Consider the following 23,191-nt stretch of genomic DNA (forward strand, 5'->3'; position numbering starts at 1 on the left):
AAAAGGAAAATGGGGATCCCCCACCACTGTAGAATGTGGACATCAATTCCACTGCCCCTCACATGCTAAGCTAGAGTTCTGCCCCTTCAGCTCAGTCCCACCCACCTTGCTCCAGAGGCCTCAATATTCCTGCAGCTGCCCGAGGCCACTTGTGACACTAACACCTGTGGGCTAGCTAACTCTGAGGTTTAGAACAGGGTGCTTGTAACACCGAGGTCATAGATTCAAGCCCCATGCTGGCAACTGGACAGTTGGCATGTTGGCTTGTCTTATTCTGGCTGGTTACCTGCTATGGACAGGGAGGCAGAAACAAAAAAAAGGCAGGGTAGTTTACATAATGCAGGCCAGAGATCTGGTGGGAGAAGGCTCCAGCATGTACCAACTGGCTACAGCTACACTGCAGTGCTATTGTGAGATACCTCAGGTATCCTGAAAGAAATACTGTGCATCTTAAGAACAAGCCTATTATTTCAAAATACAAAGGACTTGCTATTCCAACATCCCTGTAAACCTCATTCCACGAAGAGTTAGGGGTGTTTTGGACCAGCAATTTATTTTAAAATAAGCTATTTCAACATTGACTTGAAATAAGCTACACAATTTGCATAGATCACATGGTGTAGCTTACTTTGAGCAGTGTAGACGCACCCAGCCTATGCAGGACCAGCTTGCTGGGGGGAGGCTCTGGCCACCTCCTTTCCTCCCCTCTCTCAGCTGCCTCCTTCACCCAGTGGCTAAAAGGGCCTTGGCCTGGCCTGCTTTCTCCAGGAGTAGGGAAGACTCAACAGTTTCTGATTGAAATGCACTTGACAATTAAACTTCCCCAGTGCTCATGTCTGACCCAGCTCTGTGTTTCCATGAAAACCAAAATCCTCCTTTTTTCCTCATTTTTTCAGGAAGAACAGCTCTTGCGCAAGAGGGGGTTTTGCGCAAAAAGGAGCCGTCTATACAGCTCCTTCTTGCGCAAAAGCCTCTTGTGCAAAAACGGCCCCTAATTAATTATGCAAATGAAGTGTGGCAATAGGCTCATCTGCACTTCATTTGCATAGGTTTTTGCTCAAGAGAGGTGCAGTGTAGACCTAGCCTGGGAGACTTACCTGGCTGATTCCCAGCCAGCAGCCAACCACTTTTCTCAGCCAGCCTGACTACCTGCCCCCGCACAAGTTTCAGGGTACATATGCATGACTGAGTTAAAGCCTGAGTGGAGGAGGGAGTGTGTTGGACTGAAGATCTAAAGGTCTCCGCTTTAATCCCAGGCTGCGGCAAGTGCCTCTCTACTAACCCAGAGATACTCAAGTGTTTCATCATCGCATCCCTCTTTTTGGCCACAGCTTGGCACTGACAAATCATGTTCATCTGATTAGCCCCCCTCCCTCCCAACTCTTCCTCAGAGTCACTACTTCCTTGGCTAATGCCCACCCAGTGCTGGCCCTAGATAGGGGCACAAGGGTTGTGGCTCAGGGGGTGCATTTGGAAAGTCTCATGTGATCTTACCTGGGGCCAGCCAGCTAAGCAGGAAGGGAAACTCAGCAGCCAGGTCAGGCAGAGGTGGAGGACAAAGAAACTCACTTGCTTGTCTCAGGTGGAGACCACAGGCAGCAAGAATTTGAGTCATTAGATCAATGGATTGGTGACAATAGGGGCAAGACATGAGCATCTTCTCCTCCTCCTGGGGGAGGCAGCTGGTCAGGCTGGGCCTAGGGTCCAAGTCCCTTTCAGCTCCCAGGAGAAGGAGGGAGCTGAGAGAGGGGAGGGAAGGAGGTGGCCAGAGTCCCTTCCCTGCAGGCTGGGGCTGCACAGGGTCTGTGTCTGCTGATCCCTTCTCACACCAGGGCTTTGTCTACACTATGGCTATGTTTACATTACCAAGATTTTGTGCAAATACTCTTTAACGTAAGAGTTTTTGCGTTAGAGTATTTGCGCAAGAGAGCGTCTACACTGGCATATGCCTTTGCGCAAGAGATGTGCTTTTGCGCAAGAGCATCCTTGCCAGTGTAGACGCTCTCTTGAGCAAGAAAGCTCCAATGACCATTTTAGCCATCGGGCTTTCTTGTGCAAGAAATGCATGTTGCCTGTCTACACTGGCCCCTTGTGCAAGAACAGTTGTGCAAAAGGGCTTATTCCTGAGCGGGAGCATCATAGTTCTTGTGCAATAAGCCCTGATTTCACACATTAGAACGTCAGTGTTCTTGCACAAGAACTCCCGTCCAGTGTAGACAGGCAGCAAGTTTTTGTGCAAAAGCAGCCACTTTGGCACAAGATCATGCCAATGTAGACACAACCTATGAGTTTTTGAGGCAAAAAATATGCTAATGAGGGATTCATTAGCATAAGTCACAACAGCATTAGCATATTTTCTGCTGTTTCTTTTTGCACAAGGGTTTTTTTGCACAAAAAGAAGCAGTGTAGGCACTTCTGTTTTACACAAAAACCCCGTTTTGCACAAGATCCTGAGATGCATAAGGATCTTGCACAAAATGGGGCTTTTGCACAAAATGGAAGCGGCTACACTGTTTCTTTTTGCTCAAAAAGAAATGGCAGAAAATACGCCAATGATGTCAGGATTTATGCTAATGAGTCCCTCATTAGCATATATTCTGCTGCAAAAACTCGCAGTGTAGACAAAGCCCAGGACTCCTGCCTGCTCCTTGCAAGCTGCTCAGCCTGTTTCTTGTTCTGGCCTCCCTGCCCAGAGCAGTCAGCTAAAGAAGAACAGGCCACCTTGGCAAAAGGCTGCAGTGCCCAGCACAGGGCTTGAATCCAGCCCCTTGCAGTTATTAGCACCAAAATCTAACCAGCTGAGGTAGCCAGCCCACAGCAAAATGAGTCACTTAGTGGCCTTTCAAAGAAGAGCCACAGGCAGCTGCAGGGATGTTGCGGGCTGTGGAATGAGATGCCAGTTGCGTTGTTCCCTCTCTTTTTCCCCAGCAATTGCCGTGCTCCGAGGAAGAAGCCTTTTTGAGAAAGAGCTCTTTTGCAAAGAGGTGTGTGTGGACAGGGAAGAGGGAGTTTTTTTGCAAGAAGAAAGAAGAGAAAAAAGCACAGGTGCCCTAGTGGCCACTCCATCCATAGCAATCAGCTTACATGAGAGAGAGAGTGTCCATTCAGTCTGGACGCTCTCTTTCAAAAAAGCTGATCGCTTTTTCGATGCGCTTTTAGGCTATGACTACACTGGCGCGATCTTGCGCTAGAAGTATGCAAATGAGGCTAAGCGTGGAATATCGCTGAGCCTCATTTGCATATCTAATGAGCCACCATTTTTGTGGAAGAGGCTCTTGCGCCAGAAGGAGCTGTCTACCCTGCCCCTTCTTGCACAGGAAAACCCTCTTGTGCAATGCCATTACACGGATTATTTTCAGGAATAATGGCATTGCACAAGAGGGTTTTCTTGTGCAAGAAGGGGCAGGGTAGACAGCTCCTTCTGGCGCAAGAGCCTCTTCCACAAAAATGGCGGCTCATTAGATATGCAAATGAGGCTCCGTGGTATTCCACGCTTAGCCTCATTTGCATACTTCTAGCACAAGACCGCACCAGTGTAGACATAGCCTTGGAGTGTGGACGCTGTCTTTCGGAAGAAGTTTTTCCGGAAGATCTCTTCCGAAAAAAGCTTCTTCCAAAAGAAGCCTGCAGTCTAGACGTAGCCCCAGTGCATGCTGGGGAACGGAGTGATTGTGCCCTTGAGTGGCACTCTCTGCTAGCCAATCAGTTTTGTGGGGAGGAGCACAGAGGAGGGGCACAGGGCTGGGGCTCTGGTGCTACATCAGCAGGGCTGTGTCCAGACTCAGGGGTTTTTTCGGGAAAAGTAGCCTTTTTCCGAAAAAACTTCACCTGCATCTAGACTGCAGCCGCGTTCTTTCGAAATTAAATCGAAAGAACGCGGCTTTTCTTTCGACGGCGGTAAACCTCATTTCACGAGGAAGAACGCCTTCTTTTGAAAGTACTTCTTTCGAAAGAAGGCGTTCTTGAATGTAAATAGGGCTTCTTCGAAAGAGAGCATCCAGACTCACTGGGTGCTTTCTTTCGAAAAAGCGGCTCGCTCTTTCGAAAGTTCCGCGTGCAGTCTAGACGCTCTCTTTCGAAAGAGGCTTGCAGTCTAGACATAGCCCAGGAGAGCAGCCAACACCTCACCCCAAGGAAGCCGGCTGGAGATCATGTGGAGCCAGCCCCTGCCTCTCACAGGTGAAGCAGGCACTTTCCCAACTCTGCCGTTGTGGGGCATGTCTGCTAGGGGAAGCTTTTGGGAGACTAAGTAGGAAGAGGGAGGTGCTAAGCTGGAGGTGCTTAGCTGCCTGCCTGGCTCTGCCTGTGAAAAGATGAAATAAGGACACCCCTCTCTCCAGAGAGCATGGACATCAATCCCACTGGCTTCTCCATGCTAAGCGAGCACTCTGCCACTTCAGCTAATTTCCCCACCTATGGGCAGTTCTCCTGCCCAACCCATCTTTTTCTAGACCCCACAACGTTCCTGCAGCTGCCGAGGCTCCTTCTGACAGCAGGCTCTGTTGGGAGACTAGCTCGGCTGATACTCACACCAAGGCGATGGCTTCAAGCCCCACGCTTTTCATGGGGCTATCTCGCTAAGTGGCCGGTCTCCCTCCAGCTGACTGTGATGGTCAGAGACGCCAGAAAAGGGAGCAGGCAGGGAGCCTGGCAGAGGTTTCCAGTGAGCTGCTGGCCGTGAGCTGCCTAAATAAGCACCTCCCTGCCAGACCCTGCCTCTGCCATCCCAGGTCACCACCCAAACCCTCTGCAGCCCCCTTCCAAAAGGTCATGACTCTTTCCTAGACCCTGCACCCCTTCCCCTAGGCCAGAATCCTCTCTTGTTCCCATCCCCCTCTTGGACACTGACCCCAATCTCCTGCTCAAGGTCACAACTCCCTCCTTCACCCAAACTCCCTCTCAGATCCCACGCTCTCTCCTGCACCCCAGTACCCTACCCTGAGCTCCCTTCTGCACCCAACCTCTGCCCAGACCCCGCATCCCCTCTGTAAAAAAGTGCGGCCCTTGACCACTTAGCAAAACCTTAACGTGTCCCCCCCCATCAAAACTTATTGCCCGCCTCTGGGCTAGCTTAAGACTCGTGAAACCTTCTGTTTTTTGGTGGCTCTGCAGCCCCTGCGCCCCAATGATTCTGGAACACAAATGGCTCGTGGAAAGAACCTTGTATAGAGCTGAGTGTTTGACATTTCCCATGGAGCCGCTGAAGTGCAGCCGACAGGATTTTTGTGGGTCTCCTTTCTCTGTGGGAATTGAGCCTTTGATGGCTCTGTCACCGTGCAAGCCAGCCCACAGCAAAGTGGCACTCAAGTGACCCTTTCAGAAAGGAGCATCAGGCAGCTGCCGGGACCTTGTGGGCTCTGGAACAAGATGGATGGAGTAGGAGCCCTGTTCAAAGGCTGGGGAATTAGCTCAAGTGGCAGAACGCTTGCTTACTATACAAGAGGCCATGGGATTGATGTACCTGTTCTCCAGTGGCATAGTGTTGGGGGTCCTTATTCCTCCTTTTCACAGGCAGATCCAGCCAGGGGGCTAAGCGCTCCCAGAGGCCCCTTCACTCTTCCTACTCAGCCACCCAAAAGCCAGCCCTGGCAGGGCAGAAAGCTGCTGGGTGCCAGCCCTCCTGTTCCTGGTAGTGGCAGGAGCACCAGAATCAGGCCTAGGGGGCTGAGTTAACTCCACTGGAAAAGTACGTTCTTTGTATGTGAGAGGTAGTGGGATTCACTCTCACCTGCTCCCACCTATTTCCTTTTCTTTCTTTCTTTCTTTCTTTCTTTCTTTCTTTCTTTCTTTCTTTCTTTCTTTCTAATAAACCTTTAGGTGTTAGATTCTAAAAGGGTTGGCTCAGAATGCTCTTTGGGGGTAAGATTTAAGGTATAAAGTGGCCTGGGAATGTGGCTGGTCCTTTGGGATTGGAAGAACCTGTTGGGATTTGGTGAGATAGGTTTAAAGACCCCTCCCCTGTGTAAAGAGCGGTGCTGGTTGTGGCACAGGAGAACTGGAGTGTCCAATGGGGATTGCTTGTGTGTCTTCTTGCAGGCCAGTGTGGCAAACAGTAGCACTCTTTGGCTACATCTACACACGTGGCCGTTCTTGCGCAAGAATCCGCACAGCATCTACATTGCCCATCCGCTCTTGCGCAAGTAAATGTACAGTACGGTGTGATAAGAGACAGCTCCTTGCGCAAGAGCTACGCTGTTTTCTATCAGGCTTAAGCTCTCTTGCACAGGTGCTCTTGCACAAGAGGGCAGTGTGGACGTTCGGCAAGAGCATTCCTGCATAAGACTTGGCCTCCAGTGAAAACACAGGTGGCCTCTCTGACACGCCGTACAGGCAATCACCACTCGTTGGTTCCCCCTAATTGGCCCCCCTTTAAAGGCACAGAGCACAACCATTTGCCACATGCAGCCTGGGTAGCAGCCAGAGGGAGGAATGGCAGCTGCCCAACCTCAGCCAGGTCCCTCAGACCCCATGGAGGAGCCACCCCAGAGCACCCAGCAGGCCCGAAGGGGCACCAAGCAGCAGGCTTCATGCTGGAGCACCGCCAAGGTGACTGCCTTCCTGGACCTCTGGGGAAAGGAGGAGGCCCTCCAGGACCCCAAGCCCCGGAGAAGAAATGAGCACATTTTTGCCCAGATGGCCCAAGCACTGGCCACAAAGGAACACCCGGCCCAGACCCTGGAACAGGTCCAGGCCAAGGTGAAGGACCTGCACCTCACCTACATGCGGGCCAGAGAGCATGGGGGCGGCGGAGCCACTGCCTGTCCCCAGTATCACCGCCTGCACCAGATCTTGGGGGACAAAGGGGCCACTCCCCTGCTGTCCCAGGTAGACATAGCAGTGGCCACCCCAGTGGTCCAACCCAGGCCACCGAAGGATGAGGAGGAGGGAGACCGTCCTCGGATGAGGAGAAGGAGGTGACAGAGGACAGCAGCCAGACCTCACCATCCTGGCCCAGCAGCAGTCAGGATGTGTCCCGGGCATCCTCCAAAGCTGGCGAGGGATTGTCTGGTGAGTGCAGTGGCTACCATTTGCAGTGTGCTGGGGGGGCGGGGAGAGGTAGCAGCACATGGCACGTGCAACCTCATGCAGCTAGGGTTGCCAGGATAGTCCAGTCTGAGCTTTCTGTTCAGGAAACAAATTGAGAGGATATAAATGAGAAAATATACGTCTGGTATTTTTTAACTAAGATGTAACGTAGACTACCATGTAATATCAAGTGTGTCTAGTACTTTTGTTGAAACCATCCAGCAACCCTACATGCAGCCAGACCAAGTGGCACAGAGAATTTGCATAGCTCAAATTGTGGAGCTTATTTCAAGCTATGGGTGCAGTGTAGACACATCCTCTCTCTCCAGTTAGTAATGAAGTGAGAATATACATTAAAATTATAAGACCAATCAGTGTCCCTCAAGTGACTTATCACAAGATGTCAGAATACGTTAATGTTAGAGCTGAGTCAGTCTAGTATTTATTTACTTTTCTCTTTCTTTTATATAGGAATTAGATACAGTGCTCCTGTCAGCCAACTACTAAGTTGTCTGCCAAAAAAGTAGAGATTCCAATGTCCAAGTAGCCCCTGGATAGAGATATGTGTGAGGAGAGGGCAGATGGATATGGTTCCCCCCGCCTCGCATTTGGTGCTTGGCTTGTACTGAGCATGCTCAATAACACTGCTGAAGCCTCTGAGTCCATTCCCCTCACACTCTCACTCTTCCTCCTCCCATCATGACATGCACAGGTTGCCCCACCACCAAAATCTGATATGGTGCCCCTCAATTTGGGCTTTGGCTTGGGCCCTCATAAGGTCTAACACCAGGGCTGTGTCTACATTGGGCCACTTATTCCGGAAAAGCAGCGGCTTTTCTGGAATAACTTGCCAGCTGTCTACACCGGCCCCTTGAATTTCCAGAAAAGCACTGACAATCTACTGTAAGAAATCAGCTGCTTTTCCGGAAATACTATGCAACTCCAGTTCGGGCAAAAGTCCTTTTTCTGGAAAACTGTTCCGGAAAAGGGCCAGTGTGGACAGCCCAATAGTCTTTTCCGCAAAAAAGCCCCAATCGCGAAAATGACGATCGGGGCTTTTTTGCGGAAAAGCGCGTCTACATTGGTCACAGACGCTTTTCCAGAAAACGTGCTTTTCCGGAAAAGCATCCTGCCAATGTAGACGCTCATCCTGCCAATGTAGACTGTTCCGTTTTAAGCATTTCCGGAAATTTATGCCAGTGTAGATGTAGGCCTGGTCTAGTGACCCCATTAAAATGGGGTTACTACTCACTTTGTGTCCCAACCAAGACTATAAGACCCATTGACTTAGACTAGAAAAAGACAGAGCGTCCCTGATCACCTTCAAGTCAGCTACTGCTGGAATCCTGCCCAGATATGGGCCGAAGGAGACCTGGGAGCCACATGCCACCAGTGTGTGTGGGAATGAGGAAATGGAGTTTTGCTAAGGCCAGTCCCAGCCAGGACACTGAAAGCTTTACTCCCGTGTGGAGCAGTCTCTGATGGCCAATGTAGTGTTAGCACCGAGTAAAGCATTTTCTATGCTGAGGGTATGAAAGGCTCTTCCCCATGTGGATTTCCTGGAGACTGATGTGCAGGATTGGGAGTCACAGAGAACTCAGACTGTGTCTCTTCCTGCAGTTACTGAAGGCTTTCCCACAATCCAAGCAGGTCTGGGCTCTCTTCAGTGTGTGGTTTGTGTCACGTGAATCAAGATTTTGATCTTTACATGAAGTTTTTTCCACTGTCCAGGCATTTATTAATTCTGTCCCATATGGACTCTCGGATGTTTAGGAAAGTAGGAACAGCTGGAACTAAAGCTTTCCCCGTCATCCAGGGATTTACGTGGTTTCTCGCCCGTGTGTGTTCTCTGATGTGTAATGGGTTTTGATCCATCACTGAACCTTTTCCTACACTCAAGGCACTTCTAGGCTCTCTCCTATGTGCAGTCGCCGATGTCTATTAAGACTTGAGCTACGATTGAAGCTTTTCCCACACTCAAGGCATGCATATGGTCTCTCTCCTGTGTGCACTCTCTGATGTGCAATAAGATTCCCTCTCACATTGAAGCTTTTCCCACAATCCAAGCATTTATAGGGTCTTTCTCCGCTGTGTAGTCTCTGATGTATAATCAGATGTGAACTCATACTGAAGCTTTTCCCACAGTCCAAGCATGCATAGGGTCTCTCCCCTGTGTGCACTCTGTGGTGTGTAGTAAGACTTGAGCTCTGTATGTAGCTTTTCCCACACTCATGGCATTTATACGGTCTCTCCCCCGTGTGTATTCTCCTGTGCTTAATAAGGTATGAGTGGTAACTGAAGCTGTTCCCACAGTCCAAGCACTTATAGGGTTTCTTTTCATTGTGATTTGTCCACTCCACTGTGATTTCTTTGGGATCTTTGCCTCCTCCACTACAGCCAATTGATTCATACACTGTCTTCCTTGTGCGGCCTCCCAGCTTCCTCCCTGACATGTGCTCATCACTCCAGACTTTGCTCTGTTCCAAGGAATGGGGAACACACTGTTCAGCTCTTCTCAAAAAGGTCCTCTGCAGTGTTTTAGGACCTTCCTGCTGAGGTTTATCCTCCTCGTTCTCACTCACAGTCTCAGCACCTGCTGGGGAAAGAATAAATCCAGGCAGAAGTCAGTTCCTGGGTTGTACAAAGGACAAGAAAGGAAAATGCAAAGAGGGAAAACACAATAGTCCCTGCTGGGAAGACTAAGGAATTGGACACTGCCACCACATGCCGTCCAAAAAGTCCCAGGGCAGTGAAGACAAGGAGAAAACTCCTGACAGCAAACAGGAGGGCTACGTCTACACTGCAGACTTCTTGTGCAAGAACTGTTTTGTGCAAGAGTTCTGTTGCCACGTGCAAGAGCATCCATGACAGTGTAGACGCTCTCTTCCGCAAGAAAACTGATGGCCATTTTAGGCACAGGGGTTTCTTGTGCAAGAGCTCTTACACAAGAGGGCTTATTCCTCGTGGGGAGAATAACTCTTGCACAAGAAGCCCTCTCTTCTGATGCTTTACTGTAAATTTACTTGCGCAAGAACATGCATGCAAACAATGTAGACGTGCCACAAGTTTTTGCGCAAGAACAGCTGTTCTTGCACAAAAAGCCTGCAGTGGAGACATAGCCAAAGAGCGGGAAGCTATGAGCGATATCTGCTGGGATGACATAGCAAGTACTGATCACAGCCTGACCTGGGTGAGAGGAGGCAGAGCTGAGGGGGCTCAGACCACATGCTGGGGATTTTAAACTTTTTTCTCCATTTGTCAGACACTTTCTGTGCCACTGACTCCTCACCTGTGCTGGAGCCTTTTGGGATCTTGCTTTCCTCGGAGGCCTGGAGATCTGGAACCCACGGCTCTTCCCCTGCTTCCAGCCGGGCGATCAGTGCAGGTTTGGGAATGGGGTGTCCTGTTCGGGGGATGAAATCAGGCCTGAGACAAGGGCAATGTGGACTGGGGCTCTATTTCTCACAAAGGACACAGCTGGAGTTTAAACTCACCCCATGACTTTTCTGAGGGTTATAGGAGAGCAGATGTCTGTGGCGGTGAGGGGGGGACAGGACTGTCAGGATCTGTGGGCTCTGGGGAACTTACTGAGACACATACAGCTCTGGTGTTAAACCCCTGCCTATGTCTGAACCCCTAAAGCCCGCTCCATAGAAAGAGCCAGTCCCATGAAGGAAGGTGCACAGAGGCTCTGGATGCGAGTGAGAATTGATGCACAGAGGGTAACACAATATTTCTGCTCCCATGACAGCTGGAGGGATGGGGATGAATTAGCCCATGGCTCCCATAACCTGCTATGGAGCTGAATAGCTCTCTGAGACTGGCCCCGAAAACTGGGGAGATGGGGATGAATTAGCATGTCCCCTAGGTGTCTGACTCCCCCGTTCCCCAGAAGGGGGCATGGCTATGAAAGTGTCTCTCATATGGGGGCTGTGTCGCCCACACCACTCTGTCATGTAACTGACTCGGAAGAACCTGACAAGATGCAGAAATGCCGGCCCCAGGGCTTTGCTAGCTGAGGGAACAGGAATCCTTACCCAGCGAGGCCACAGTCTCATAGTTCTCCTGCATGACGTCCCTGTAGAGGGCTCTCTGAGCGGGGTCCAGCAGCGCCCCCTGCCCCACGGTGAAATACACAGCCACCTCCTCGAAGGTCACCCGCATCTGAAACAACAGGGGTCCCCCATTCAGTGCCTGCCGCCCCAGCCAAAATCCCACTAGTCAGGGGAGAAGACACAGAAACAAAGCAGCTCTGGGAGGGGCAGAGGAGCAGAATCTCATCCCCTCCACCCTCCTCAGAGCAGCCAAAAGGCTCCAGGGAGCAGAGGAAAGGGGAGCGCTCCTTGTGCCTCCCAGCAGACAGAGCCGGGCAGGGTCTTCTCAGTCACCCACCTGCCAGCCACAAGCTGATATGGGAAGCAGAGCTCTGGGCAAGGAACAGGGGCAGGCATCCCAGCACCTCCCCTTTGTATCTCAGCCCAGCCTCTGGTGGCGGGTTCAGGCTCCAGTTACCCCCCTTTAGACACGGCTCATGCTCCAAGCTCCCTTCCCCACTGAAAGGGCCCCCAGCTGCCTCCCAGCCCCGCCCGATACCCACATTCACCCCCACCCTGCCCAGACACACGCCCCCCTCGCAGGGAAATCTGGGTCCCGGGCAGCAACAGGGCGCAGGGTGGGGGACGGGCCGGAGACATTTGCCTTGTAAATTCTGAGCCCCCTAAGTCACCTGCCCCCTGCTTGGGTCACCAGCTGGGGGGGGAGAGGGGGGGACATGCCCCCTCCTGCTGCTGGGCCCCTCCCCCTCTCCTACCCCACCCCACAGCCTGGGGGAGCTGCCAGTGTCTCCCCCCCAGGCTGCGCTTCCCCCATGTTCCCCTCCAGCCCCCCCACAGCCAGTTTGCTCCCCCCCACAGTGTCCCCCCCCAGGCTGCGCTTCCCCCATGTTCCCCTCCAGCCCCCCCACAGCCAGTTTGCTCCCCCCCCACAGTGTCCCCCCCCAGGCTGCGCTTCCCCCATGTTCCCCTCCAGCCCCCCCACAACCAGTTTGCTCCCCCCCCACAGTGTCCCCCCCAGGCTGCGCTTCCCCCATGTTCCCCTCCAGCCCCCCCCCCACAGCCAGTTTGCTCCCCCCCCACAGTGTCCCCCCCAGGCTGCACTTCCCCATGTTCCCCTCCAGCCCCCCCCCCCACAGCCACTTTGCTCCCCCCCCCCCCACAGTGTCCCCCCCATCCTGGCTCGCGCAGCCCCGCCCCCTCCAGTGCCCCGCCCCTGCAAGGCCTGGGGGGGGGCGGGACTCACCTTCGCCCCGCGCGAGGGAGGGGCCGCCTGGGGGCGGGGCTCGGGGCCCAGCCAGGGGGCGGGGCTGGGGCTCTGCGCGGGGAGAGTCTCTGGGGCGCAGCGGGAAGGGCCCCGCGCCGGGAGCCTGGTTTGCGCAGAGCCCGCTGGGCGGGGGCGTGGCCAGGCAGCTCCCGGTCTGAGCTAAGCCCTGGCGCTGGCTGACGACGGGAGTCACTGACCCAGTGCGCACGCGCGGTCTGATCACCGCATCCCCATCCCATTCCTCACCGATCCGGTCGAGTTTTCAGGACGTCCCCCCCGCTCCGTCTGTCACTCCCTGCCCCTGATTAAGCTCCGCCCACCCCTCTGCGATTGGCCCCTGGGCGTAGCCTGCAGCCGCTTCTGAGTCGGCAGCAATACACCCCCCCCGCCCCCCGCCGTCACTGCGCATGAGCCTGGCGCTCTCAGGACCGAATTCTGAGGGAGCCGTTTGTGCCGTTACTCGCTCCGCCTCTGCTTCCGCTTCCGGGAAGGGGGGGGGTTTGGCGGGGTAGCGGAAGTGCGGGTGGGGGCGGGGCAGGTGACGTGTCAGCTCTGGGGGGGCGTTAAAGGGGAGGGGGTTAGGCCGGGGTAGTAAAACGCTGGAGGGGGGGGGGGGAGGTTTTCCCCTGGAACCCAAATCACTGGCTGCGGAGGGGGAGGGGGAGGGGTGTTGGAAACGCTCCTGCCCCGCGGGGCGGGGCACGTGGGGAACAATGGTAGGGGGCGGGGTATTCTGCGCGAGACACAGCGCGGGGGGCGGGGCGGAGCGGCGCGAGACACAGCGCGGGGGGGGGGGCGGAGCGGAGCGGGCACGTGACGGCAAGTGACTGACGGGTCGAGGGGCCGATGGAATCCTGCTGACCAGCCTGGCCGAGGGGCTCCAGCTGCGCTGGGCACGTGCCCGCCCCAGCTGCTCGTCCTGCATCGCACGTGCAGCTCCGCCCCCCCCCCCCTTCTTGCACTGGCTCCTGCTTCTCCCCCGCCCCACCCTTGCTGCGGGGCGGGGCGGGGCGGGGGCGGGAGGGGGAGACTAGTCGCTTGCATTCCCCACTCTACACCCAACCCCCGGGCACAGCGCCTCAGTGCATAAGGCAGGAGCGTGACCCAGGTGCAAGAGAAGAATAAGGCTGAGAAGTATTTGTTCGGTTTGAGGACAGAGACTTTGCATCCTTTGAGCGGTCACGCTGCCACTCCGGCGATAACGCTTTAACTTTCCGAATCCCAGGCTGCCTCTACGCTGGCGCGATCTTGCACCAAAGCGGCCGCTCGTCTGCAAAAACTTGCTGCCTGTCTACGCTGGCCGTGTGTTTTCACACAAGTAAACTGACATTCTGCTGTATAAAATCAGGGCTTCTTGCGCAAGAACTGTGATGCTCCTGCTCAGGAATAAGCCCTTTTGCGCAACTGGTCTTGCGCAAGAGGCCAGTGTAGACAGGCAACATGAATTTATTGCGCAAGAAAGCCCGATGGTTAAATTGGCCATCAGAGCTTTCTTGTGCAAGAGAGCGTCTACACTGGCATGGATGATCTTCTGCAAAAGCGCATGCCAGTGTAGACGCTCTCTTCTGGAAGAGTTTTTGCACAAGAACTCTTCCGCAAAAGAGTTCTTGTGGAAGAAACTGCCAGTGTAGACGTAGCCCTAGTGTCTGCTGACATTCGTTGTTGTCTGACTCGCTCGTGGCCTATTTCCCCCCCCCCCCCCCATTTCCTGCTAATCTGAAAAGTCAGACTGGTAACAAGGAAACAGAAATGCCCAAACCCACGTTTTTGTGCCATTGTGAAAAGTTAACTCAAGAATTACAGAAAAAAAAAAGTTTTGATCAAGCAGTGCCGCTACGAGAAGCCCTGTGGCACCTTATAGACTAACAGATAAGGTGTCACCAGACTCCTCGTCGCTTTTGCAGATTCAGACTAACACGGCTACCCCTCAGATATCTATACCTATGTACATCAATTAATCCTGCCAGGCGTGGCTGTCCCTACGTAGCTATAGACTGCCCCTTCAGTGCCTTCCGACGGGGGGGGGGGGGAGGGACACTCCCGCGAAGGGACACCACAGGCACATGTGCACAGCACCCTGCTGGTTGGAACGTTCCTGAGGGTGCTCACAACTCCATGCACGGGCCAGGGCCAGGCCCAGAAGGGACATGTGTTACTGCTGCTGCAGGCCCAGACAGAGCCCAGCAGCCTGACCTAGATGCTTGGCGCAGCCACTGCTTCTGCTTTGCCCTTTGCTTGGGCTTTGTTCATTACCCTCCGCAGCGTGTGACTGGCTCCTAAGTGCACCAGCTGCTCTGAACAACTGCCCTGTGCTGCACCAGCACAGATTTGGCTTTCAAGCCCAATGGCTGTTCATCACCCAAAGAATGCCTGTTGCATTGTCATGCTGTCAAGAGGCTGCCACAGCCTGCTAGAAATCTATCAAAGCTCTCTAGGGCCTGACCCTGTCATCTCATCTGTTTACACTTGGTCAGGGACAGCTTCAATTGCAAGACTGAAGACTCCATCTTCAGTCTGGATTATGCTGTGAATCCTATGAAAAAATTGGAATAATGTCTGTCTATAGGCTGCCTGCTTGGACTGTAACCTAGGGAATTGATTCTGGAAGAACTTTTTGCAACTCAGCAGCTCTCTAGCTCTTCATTTCTATACGTGTAATGGTCTTTATCTACAACACTCTGTGTGTTCTTAATCTGAGTTAAGTGAATAAGATTTGGATGTGTGTATGTGGGCGAGATCTGAGATATTCACTGACCTAGTGGGTAACACATCTGGCCCAGAGCTGGATAGCTTTAAGGGAGCTGTGCTTTGCCTCTCTGTAACCAGTAGGCTGTGACTAGACTGGCAAGTTTTTCCGCAAAATCATCTGCTTTTGCGGAAAAACTTGCCAGCTGTCTACACTGGCCGCCTGAATTTCCGGAAAAGCACTGACAATCTCATGTAAGATCGTCAGTGCTTTTACGGAAATACTATGCTGCTCCCGTTCGGGCAAAAGTCTTTTTCTAAAAGACTTTAGCGCAAAAGGGCCAGTGTAGATAGCACAGTACTGTTTTCTGCAAAAAAGCCCCGATCGCAAAAATGGCAATTGGGGCTTTTTTGCGGAAAAGCGCGTCTAGATTGGGCACGGACGCTTTTCCGCAAAAAGTACTTTTGCGGAAAAGCATCCTGCCAATCTAGATGCGCTTTTCCGAAAATGCTTTTAACGGAAAACTTTTCTGTTAAAAGCATTTTCGGAAAATCATGCCAGTGTAGACGTAGCCATAGGGTATTGAAGAAGCTGCTTTGTTGCTGGCTTGGTGAATCGAATTATTTGAATAAGAACCAGTCTGCCCCATTCTTTCATACTTTGCCCTCCTTTACCTGATGTGCAGAGAGGAGACTTCAGCAACTTGCCTAGAGTGGAGGAAAATCCTCCCCTTCCATGCAGTCGCTATGGGTACAGCTACACTGCATTCCTCTTTCGAGAGAGGAATGCAAATGCAGGCGAGCAAAATTGCAAATGAAGCGCAGATTTGAATTTCCCGTGCTTCATTTGCATAATCGTGGCCAGCTGCTTTTTCAAAATAGAATCACAGAACCATAGAGCTGAAAGAGACTTCAGAAGGTCATCAAGTCCAGCCCCCTTCCCTAGGCAGGACCAATCCCAACTAAATCAACCCAGCTGAGACAAACACCTCTAGGGATGGAGACTCCACTACTTCCCTAGGTAACCCATTCCAGTGCTTCACCACCCTCCTAGTGAAATAGTTTTTCCTAATATCCAACCTGGACCTCTCCCACCGCAACTTGAGACCATTGTTCCTTGTTCTGCCATCCGTCACTACATCCGTTACGCCTTATAAAATGAGGTTTAAGGGTTATTTCAAAAGAAGGTTTTTTTCTTGAAATACCCTATTTCGAAAAAGAAAACGCTGTGTAGATGGGGTTATTTCAAAAATGCCCGAACGCGATTATGCAAATGAAGCATGGGAAATTCAAATCCATGCTTCATTTGCAGTTTCGCTTACCTGCATTTGCATTCCTCTCTCGAAAGAGGAATGCAGTGTAGACATACCCTATGTGCTCAGGGACTGACTGCGCTCCAGAGATTTGCAGACAGTTCCTTGCTGATGCAAGCTTTGCCCAGAAGTGGGAGACAGCTCCGCAGCAGCAGGCAGTACCCAGGCTGCGAGCTCCATAATTATGTAATCAGAGGAACAGCCCTGCGACAGTGCAGAACTTTCCTGGCTCACACACTGTCCTGGTGGAGCCAGGTGACAGGATCTGAGTCCTCATTCCTGCTCTCTTTGCCCAGAGCCTGCCTGACCTGCAGGGCAAACATTGGAGCAAACAGGAAGTATCTGATGTCAAGACAGAAAGGCTATATATACACAGCAACATTATTTCAAAATAACTTAGTCCGCATCTATACAGCGGGTAGTTTTTTTGAAATAATGTCAAAATACTGTCAAGCTGGAGAACTTCTTATTCTGACTCCTGTAACCCTCATTTTATGAGTAAGGGAAATCTGAGGAAGAGTGCTCTATTTTGAAATAAGTGCTATGTAAACAGCACCAAAACTCAAAATAAGCTATTTTGAAATAAGAGCTCAATTTGACACAGCTCAATTTGCGTAGCTTTTTTTAAGTTAAGCCCTGCTGTATAGATGCACCCACAGGGATCAGAAGGATCCTTGTGTTTCAGCATGATCACACTTGCTCTTAGGAGTAATTAGAATACAGATTGTGTTATAAAGAAAATATGATGAACAGGGCTTGACAAAAAGGAGCTACCGGCTGAAATCTACTTGCCACGGGTGAGTAGAAACAGCGATTTATCAAGCCCCAATGATGAATGAATTAAAAGTTTGTACTAATAGAAGCTTTGTATTAGGAATTATATTGATACCTTTCGTATCCCTTTTCCCATGTGTGAAATGATTGTATAGTTCCTGGGGAGGGGGAGTGAATGGAATGTGAGTGTTTGGAGAGAAAACAACTTGTAAGCCCAATAGTTTCAGAGTCCAGATTGTGGAAGAAGGGAGGTGAGGGGGGAGGCTGGAAAACTCAGAGGCGTCAAGGTACCATAAATTAGGCACAATACAAAGCAGATCAATGGAGGACATATGGACGGCCTTGGAGTGTTAAGAAACAAGCGCTGTTACAAACAAGACAGCCTTGAAATAACACTGGGAAGGAGACACCAACATACTTATGTCAGAGTAAAGAGTAACTCCCAGATAAACAGATATTAAGCAGAATGGGAGAAAAGTCCTATAAAAGACGGAGCATCTTGCATGAATCTCTGGGTCTCGTCTTGTCAACATCAGGTCATCAGTCCAGACCGAGAGAAGACCTCACTCCTCCCCCTCACATTTAACTTGACTTACTAGCCAAGCAATGTGAGCAACAGACTAGTAACTTTAAGCAACGACAAGATTTTGTGTGTGGGGGGGGGGGGGGGGAGGGACTTGGCTTATAAAGCATATGCTAACTGTTTTTTTACTATAGTCTCAATAAATGTGGCATATTGCCTTTTCCCCTGAAAAGATCCTGTGTGCTACTTATAAGCATAATAGTGGAAGAGTGAAAGGGTAACCCCTCTAACAGATTCCTGGGGGCTCAACTTTGTCACCATGTAGGATAAAGGCAAGGGTTTCCCTGCTCTGGGATGCTGTATCCATGTTAGAAGCTTCCTTAACCCACTGGAATTGTCAAGAGCAATCATGACACGCCAACCTGACAACTTCCTTTGACAGGGTAATAAGTCTCATGGACAGGGGAGAAGCCATAGATGTGGTGTATCTAGATTTTAGTAAAGCACTTGATAGTCTCCCATTAAGGGAACATCTACACAGCATGCTTATTTCAAAATAAGCTACAGTGAAACCTTTGTTATCCGGCACTCTGTTAACCAGAAAACTTTGTTAAACAGCATTGCCCCCAGCCACAATGCTGTCACATCTTCAGGCGCACAGGCTTGGTTGTTTTACCATGATTGACTTAGCAATTTTTTATTTAAGAAGTACTAATCATCTTTAACTCAAAATAGAAATGTGAGACCAACTGCCTCACACTTCAAAACTACCAATATTAAAAAGTTGAGTTTTATTTACTATTATTGTCCATTGGTTTTTCCTACGTTGATGGGACCCTCAGATAACCAGAGTTTTTAGATAACTGGAACGCCCTAATCCCCGAGCATGCCAGATAACACAGGTTTTACTGTATTTCGAAAAAAAAAATTAAAAATAGCTTATTTCAAAATAGCACGTCCACGCTACAGGGAAGTCTTAAAATTAGTCCGAGGCAGGCTCTTCTAATGTGAATGTGCTATCTTGATTTAGAGCCCCAGGAAGCACTAGGGAATAATTACTTTCAATGACCCGAGGGAGGAGCTATTATGAAATAGCAGTGGAGCCTCCACACTACTGCTATTCCAAAATAGCTATTTTAAAAGAGGCGGTATTCCTCGTGTAATGAGGTTTACAGATTTTTAAATAGGCCATTCGTTATTTCAAATTTATTTCAAAATAACAGAATTGCTGTGCAGAAGCTTGCATTGTTATTTCTAAATAATGCTGCTGTGTAGACGCACCCTAACAAATTGGAGAAATACAATCTAGATGGAGCTACTGTGAGGTTGCATAACTGGTTGGAGAGTAGGTGGTTAAACACTGGAATAAATTGCTTCCGGAGAGTGTGGAATCTCCCTCCATCACTGGAGATATTTAAGAGCAGGTTAGACAAACATCTGTCAGGGATAGTCTAGATGATGCTTGGTCTCTCGAGGTCCCTTCCAGTTCTATGATTCTATGACTCCATACAGCTCAAAGTAAGGGCCATTTAATAAAATAGCAATAAATTTAAGAAAATAAGGGAAAATGAGAAAGGTTAAAAGAACACATACAGCCCTGCTCTGTGGCATGGGGACATCACACCCACCCACCTCTGCAATGCATGGCAAATTCACAGTCTGTTCTTCATATGTCCCGGGACTTCCTCCCAGTCCTCGGCTCTGTTGCAAGTGGACAATTGCTCTGGTAGTGCCCACAGGCTTTCAGGTGCTAGGAGATAGGAACCTTTTCCCCAGTGGTGGCACCCCCCTCCAAGGCTACCTCTACACTATGATCCTCGTCCGCAAGAGAAAATGCAAATGGAGCGCTCATTTGCATATGTCGCACTCTCATGTGCATTTCCTCTTCCTTTCCCTTTTGCGCAAGAGGTTTTTGTGCAAAAAAGTGCTGTGTAGACCCCTTTTGTGCAAGAGCCGTTCTTCCTCAAAACAATGCTCCCAGCACTGTCCTGCTGCCTGGCTGCTACTGTCTCTCTCTGGCTGGCCCAGCTCTGCTCTCCAGCTCAGCTAGGTTCCTGCTCTCCCCCCCCCCCCGCCCCCATTCTGCCTGACCCAGGCAATTGCCGCTCATTTGAGGGACAGGACCCCTATTCTTGCTTCCTGGCTCCTTCATTAGCTTGCCTGCCTTGTCCATCATGCTAACCTGCAGTCTTGGCCCCTCCCCATTGTCCCCGAGGACTGTCCGTTTCAGGGTCCTTGATTCCCATCGACCCTTCCCCTTTCTGTTGGTGCTGAGGGCTATTCAACCCCCCCCCCCCCCGCCCTGAGTTTTAGTGAGAGGCCAACAGTCCATTTATACGCAAAAAAATGGCAATACCATTGGCTGTTCCAGCTGTTCTACAGCAGAGCCCCATTGGGCCAGATCAGATCATCAAACATCCCGGATAATCAGGAGAACGGGGAAGTGGGAGGCTGCAGCGTCATCTAGTGGCCGTAGGCAGAGTTGCTGGTTGGTGGGTTCACATGGAAAGCAGCACAATGGAAGGGTGGAAGAACAGGGCTCTACTGCACCCTCGCCCCCAACATCTGTACTGACTCCCCCAGCATCTGTACTGACTAAGCGATAGGACACCTCCTATTATACATTGCTGCTGGCAACACCCTCACATAGCTCCTCAGCTGTCTCTACCATGGGGCAGAGAGGAGAAGATTTGTTACACCCAACTCACAGAGGGAGAAACAAAGGTTGAGAAAGGCAAAGGGCCTTATCTCACACCACACAGCCAGTCCGGGCCAGCACTGGGAACAGGACCCAGAAGGCCTGACTTTCAAACTCACCATCAGTTTGGAGTTTCACACACTAAGGCTACATCTATACTGTAGGCTTTTTGTGCAAGAACAGCTGTTCTTGAGCAAAAACTTGCAGAGCGTCTACACTGCACGCGCGTTCTTGTGTAAGTAAATTTACAGTACAGCGTTGGAAAACAGGGCTTCTTCTGGAATAGTTATTCCTCTCCCCACAAGGAAGAAGCCCTCTTGTGCAAGAGCTCTTCCACAAGAAGGCAGGGTAGACAGGCAATAGGAATTTATTGCGCAAGAAACCCCTATGGCTAAAATGGCCATCAGAGCTTTCTTGCACAAGAGAGCGTCCACACTGCCATGGATGCTCTTGTGCAAAAGCACATGGCAGTGTGGACGCACTCTTGTGGAAGACCTTTTGCAGAAGAACTCTTGTGCAAAACAGTTCTTGCCCAAGAAGCCTGCAGTGTAGACATAGCCTAACTGATCAGAATAAAGTGTCTCAAACGAGCTACAGACACACAGCCCTTCCTAGTGACTGTTCAGCCAGTAGTTTAGAAGTATGAGACTAGATCATCCCTGATAGATGTCTCTCTCAAAACAGGAGCTAACAGGAGAGGGGTTTGAACAACAAACAAACACCCATTGGACCTTAAGTCCAACACCGTAACCACTCAGCCATACTGGTGGCATGGGGAAGAGCAGAAGTGTGACAGTTCTTTCCCCAAATGTCCCATGGGAACAGACTCGCTCTCAGAGCATCTGCCTGTCCCATCTCTGTGTCGGAGTTTCCCACCATGAGGTCTAGAGAGCAGCCCCCTCCCCACCTATGAGGTGAGAAGCAGGGAAAAGGGAAACCAAAAAAGACAAGACCCAGTGTCCCCAGGAATTCTAAGGGATAAAGGCCTGGTGGGAAAAATATCCCCCACCTTAACTAGTGTTTTCCCTGCTTTGCATTTGGCCAGCCTCCAGTGCATCAAGCCAGTGTTTTCCAAACTTTTTTATATGGTGGACTGCCAAACCCATTCACAAACTTTCTGGCAGACAAGTAACATTTTATTTACATACGTGTATATTCATGATGCAAATCATGCTTATGAAAGTATGCAAATAAAATGTTACAAGAACCTAACAGATCAGCATTTGCAAATATCTGCACTAAACAAAATTCACAGAAAAAATTCCTCTCTGGCTGCTGGATGGGGCAGCCTCTCCCTAGGGGTGCTTGCAGATGGAGGGGCGCAGGGAGAGGCACCTACAGGGACAAGGGGCAGGGAGCATTTGGGGCACCCTATTTAGAAACTTTAGAAATTTTATCAGGGGCATAGGAGCTGGTGCCTCCAAGTGCTACCATCAGTAGTAACCTTTGCCCTCCGCCCCTCCTGCCCGATGGGGTGACGGAGCTGCCATCGTCTCTGCCCCATTTCCTTCTGTACAGCCCCTGCCCTGTGTCTCTTCCTTCCCCAGCCAGACTGCTCTTCCTCCCCCAGTCCTCCCCTTAGTGACCCCCCCTTAGTTTCCCTCCATTGCACCCTGCTCCCAGCCACCCCATAAGTACCCCGATCCCACCTCCCCTCACCACCTCCTGCATCCCCCTCCTGTCCCCGTGGGAAGGGGAGGGGTTCTCTTACCTGCCCCCAAGCGCTGCCCACCCTGGGGCAGGAGCTGGCCAGGCTGGGGCCGCGGCCCTAGGAGAGTGCCTGAGGAGCAGCTTTGTACAGCACTACAGGAGCGTGCCCCTCCCGGCTGCAGCCTGGGCTGTGGGGCCCAGCAGCACCGCCCCTCCCGGGCGCTCAGGAATCCAGCCCCAGAGTTCCCGCAAGCAGAGGCTGCGAGTGGCTCCCTGCTGCCAGCGAGCTTCCCCCAGCTCCTGCTGCTGCCCCAGGGTCCTAGTGAGCAAGGGGCTCCCAGACTCCTGCCGCCTGGTCCAGCGGTTGGGAACTGCTGGATCAGGCAGTATCAGTATCAGACCTCTCAGGCTCTTGCCTTCTGCACAGGGACGTCTGCCTCCTAGCTCAATTTCCCACTGGGAAAGGGGAACACTCCTAAGAGGCTCTTCCTCATGCTCATGTACCTGTTCCTGAACCCTCTCTCAGGACTCAGGGGCAGATCTCAGGAAGGAGACGCCCTGCAGCAAAATGATGGGAGGTCTCTGAGATTGCCCCTGCCCTGCAACCTGTCCCACCTGGTTGTTGTCATGGTCCCTCTGTGAGGTCACCACCTCCCAACCTCCTTTAACCAATAAGCTGAGGGGCTGCAAAAGGCCCTTGTGATGTCACTGACACACCCACCCCTGCCCTGCAGGGATAATGTCCTGTCCCAGCAGCCCCTTTACACAGTTGAGCTGCTCCTAGAGGAGAAAATAACATTTTTTTTTACAGGTACAGTTGTATTGGGCACACACACACCCCTTGGGCGGAAGGATGCTCAAGGCAGGGGGGGGGGGTTGTGATACAACAGAATCTGTCAGAAATTAAAGTGTGGAGGGCTCAGAAGTCAGGATAGGCAGTCCTTGGGGTTAATGCATCTAGAATCCCAGCTCCCTCTCCTATGCGTTCCCAGAGGACCTTTAACAAACAAGGGAGTTCTCTGCAGTGGAGAGAAACCCCTGAGCCAGTGACACTGAATGGTCTGGGTGCAGGCAAATGAAGGTTGTTTCAATGGCACCACCTGGCTGTGTCTAGACTGCATCCCTTTTTCGTAAAAGAGATGCAAATTAGACCCATCGCAATTGCTAATGAAGCGGGGATTTAAATCCCCCCCCCCTGCTTCA

General features: G+C 51.3%; 2 protein-coding genes across 13 annotated transcripts in view; both read right to left on the reverse strand.

Moving 5' to 3' along the window:
- The window catches only part of LOC102460271 (uncharacterized), a 116,152-nt gene that overhangs the window by 46,402 nt on the left and 46,559 nt on the right, over positions 1 to 23,191 (reverse strand). The gene's annotated exons all lie outside the window — the stretch shown is intronic.
- LOC112545944 (zinc finger protein 75A-like) overlaps positions 1 to 23,191 on the reverse strand; it is a 30,490-nt gene that overhangs the window by 3,189 nt on the left and 4,110 nt on the right. Inside the window, exons 2-5 of one of the 10 annotated variants that reach the window (XR_012898528.1) lie at positions 11,064 to 11,190; positions 10,316 to 10,429; positions 8,348 to 9,622; positions 6,943 to 7,122 (exon numbers count right to left, since the gene is read on the reverse strand). Coding sequence is in view for 6 of the 10 variants with exons in the window: in XM_075914091.1 (XP_075770206.1) it covers positions 8,922 to 9,622; positions 10,316 to 10,429; positions 11,064 to 11,190 (942 nt within the window). In the remaining 4 variants the exon portion in view is untranslated. Of the gene's footprint in view, positions 1 to 3,494; positions 7,123 to 7,435; positions 9,623 to 10,315; positions 10,430 to 11,063; positions 11,191 to 11,418; positions 11,797 to 12,324; positions 12,582 to 12,774; positions 12,805 to 22,049; positions 22,213 to 23,191 lie in introns of those variants that run through there. The other 9 variants (XR_012898529.1, XR_012898527.1, XR_012898526.1 and 6 more) reach the window with 9 other exon arrangements.

The sequence above is a fragment of the Pelodiscus sinensis genome, chromosome 32 (genome assembly GCF_049634645.1).
Source record: "Pelodiscus sinensis isolate JC-2024 chromosome 32, ASM4963464v1, whole genome shotgun sequence".
In the NCBI taxonomy this organism is placed as follows: Eukaryota; Metazoa; Chordata; order Testudines; family Trionychidae; genus Pelodiscus; species Pelodiscus sinensis.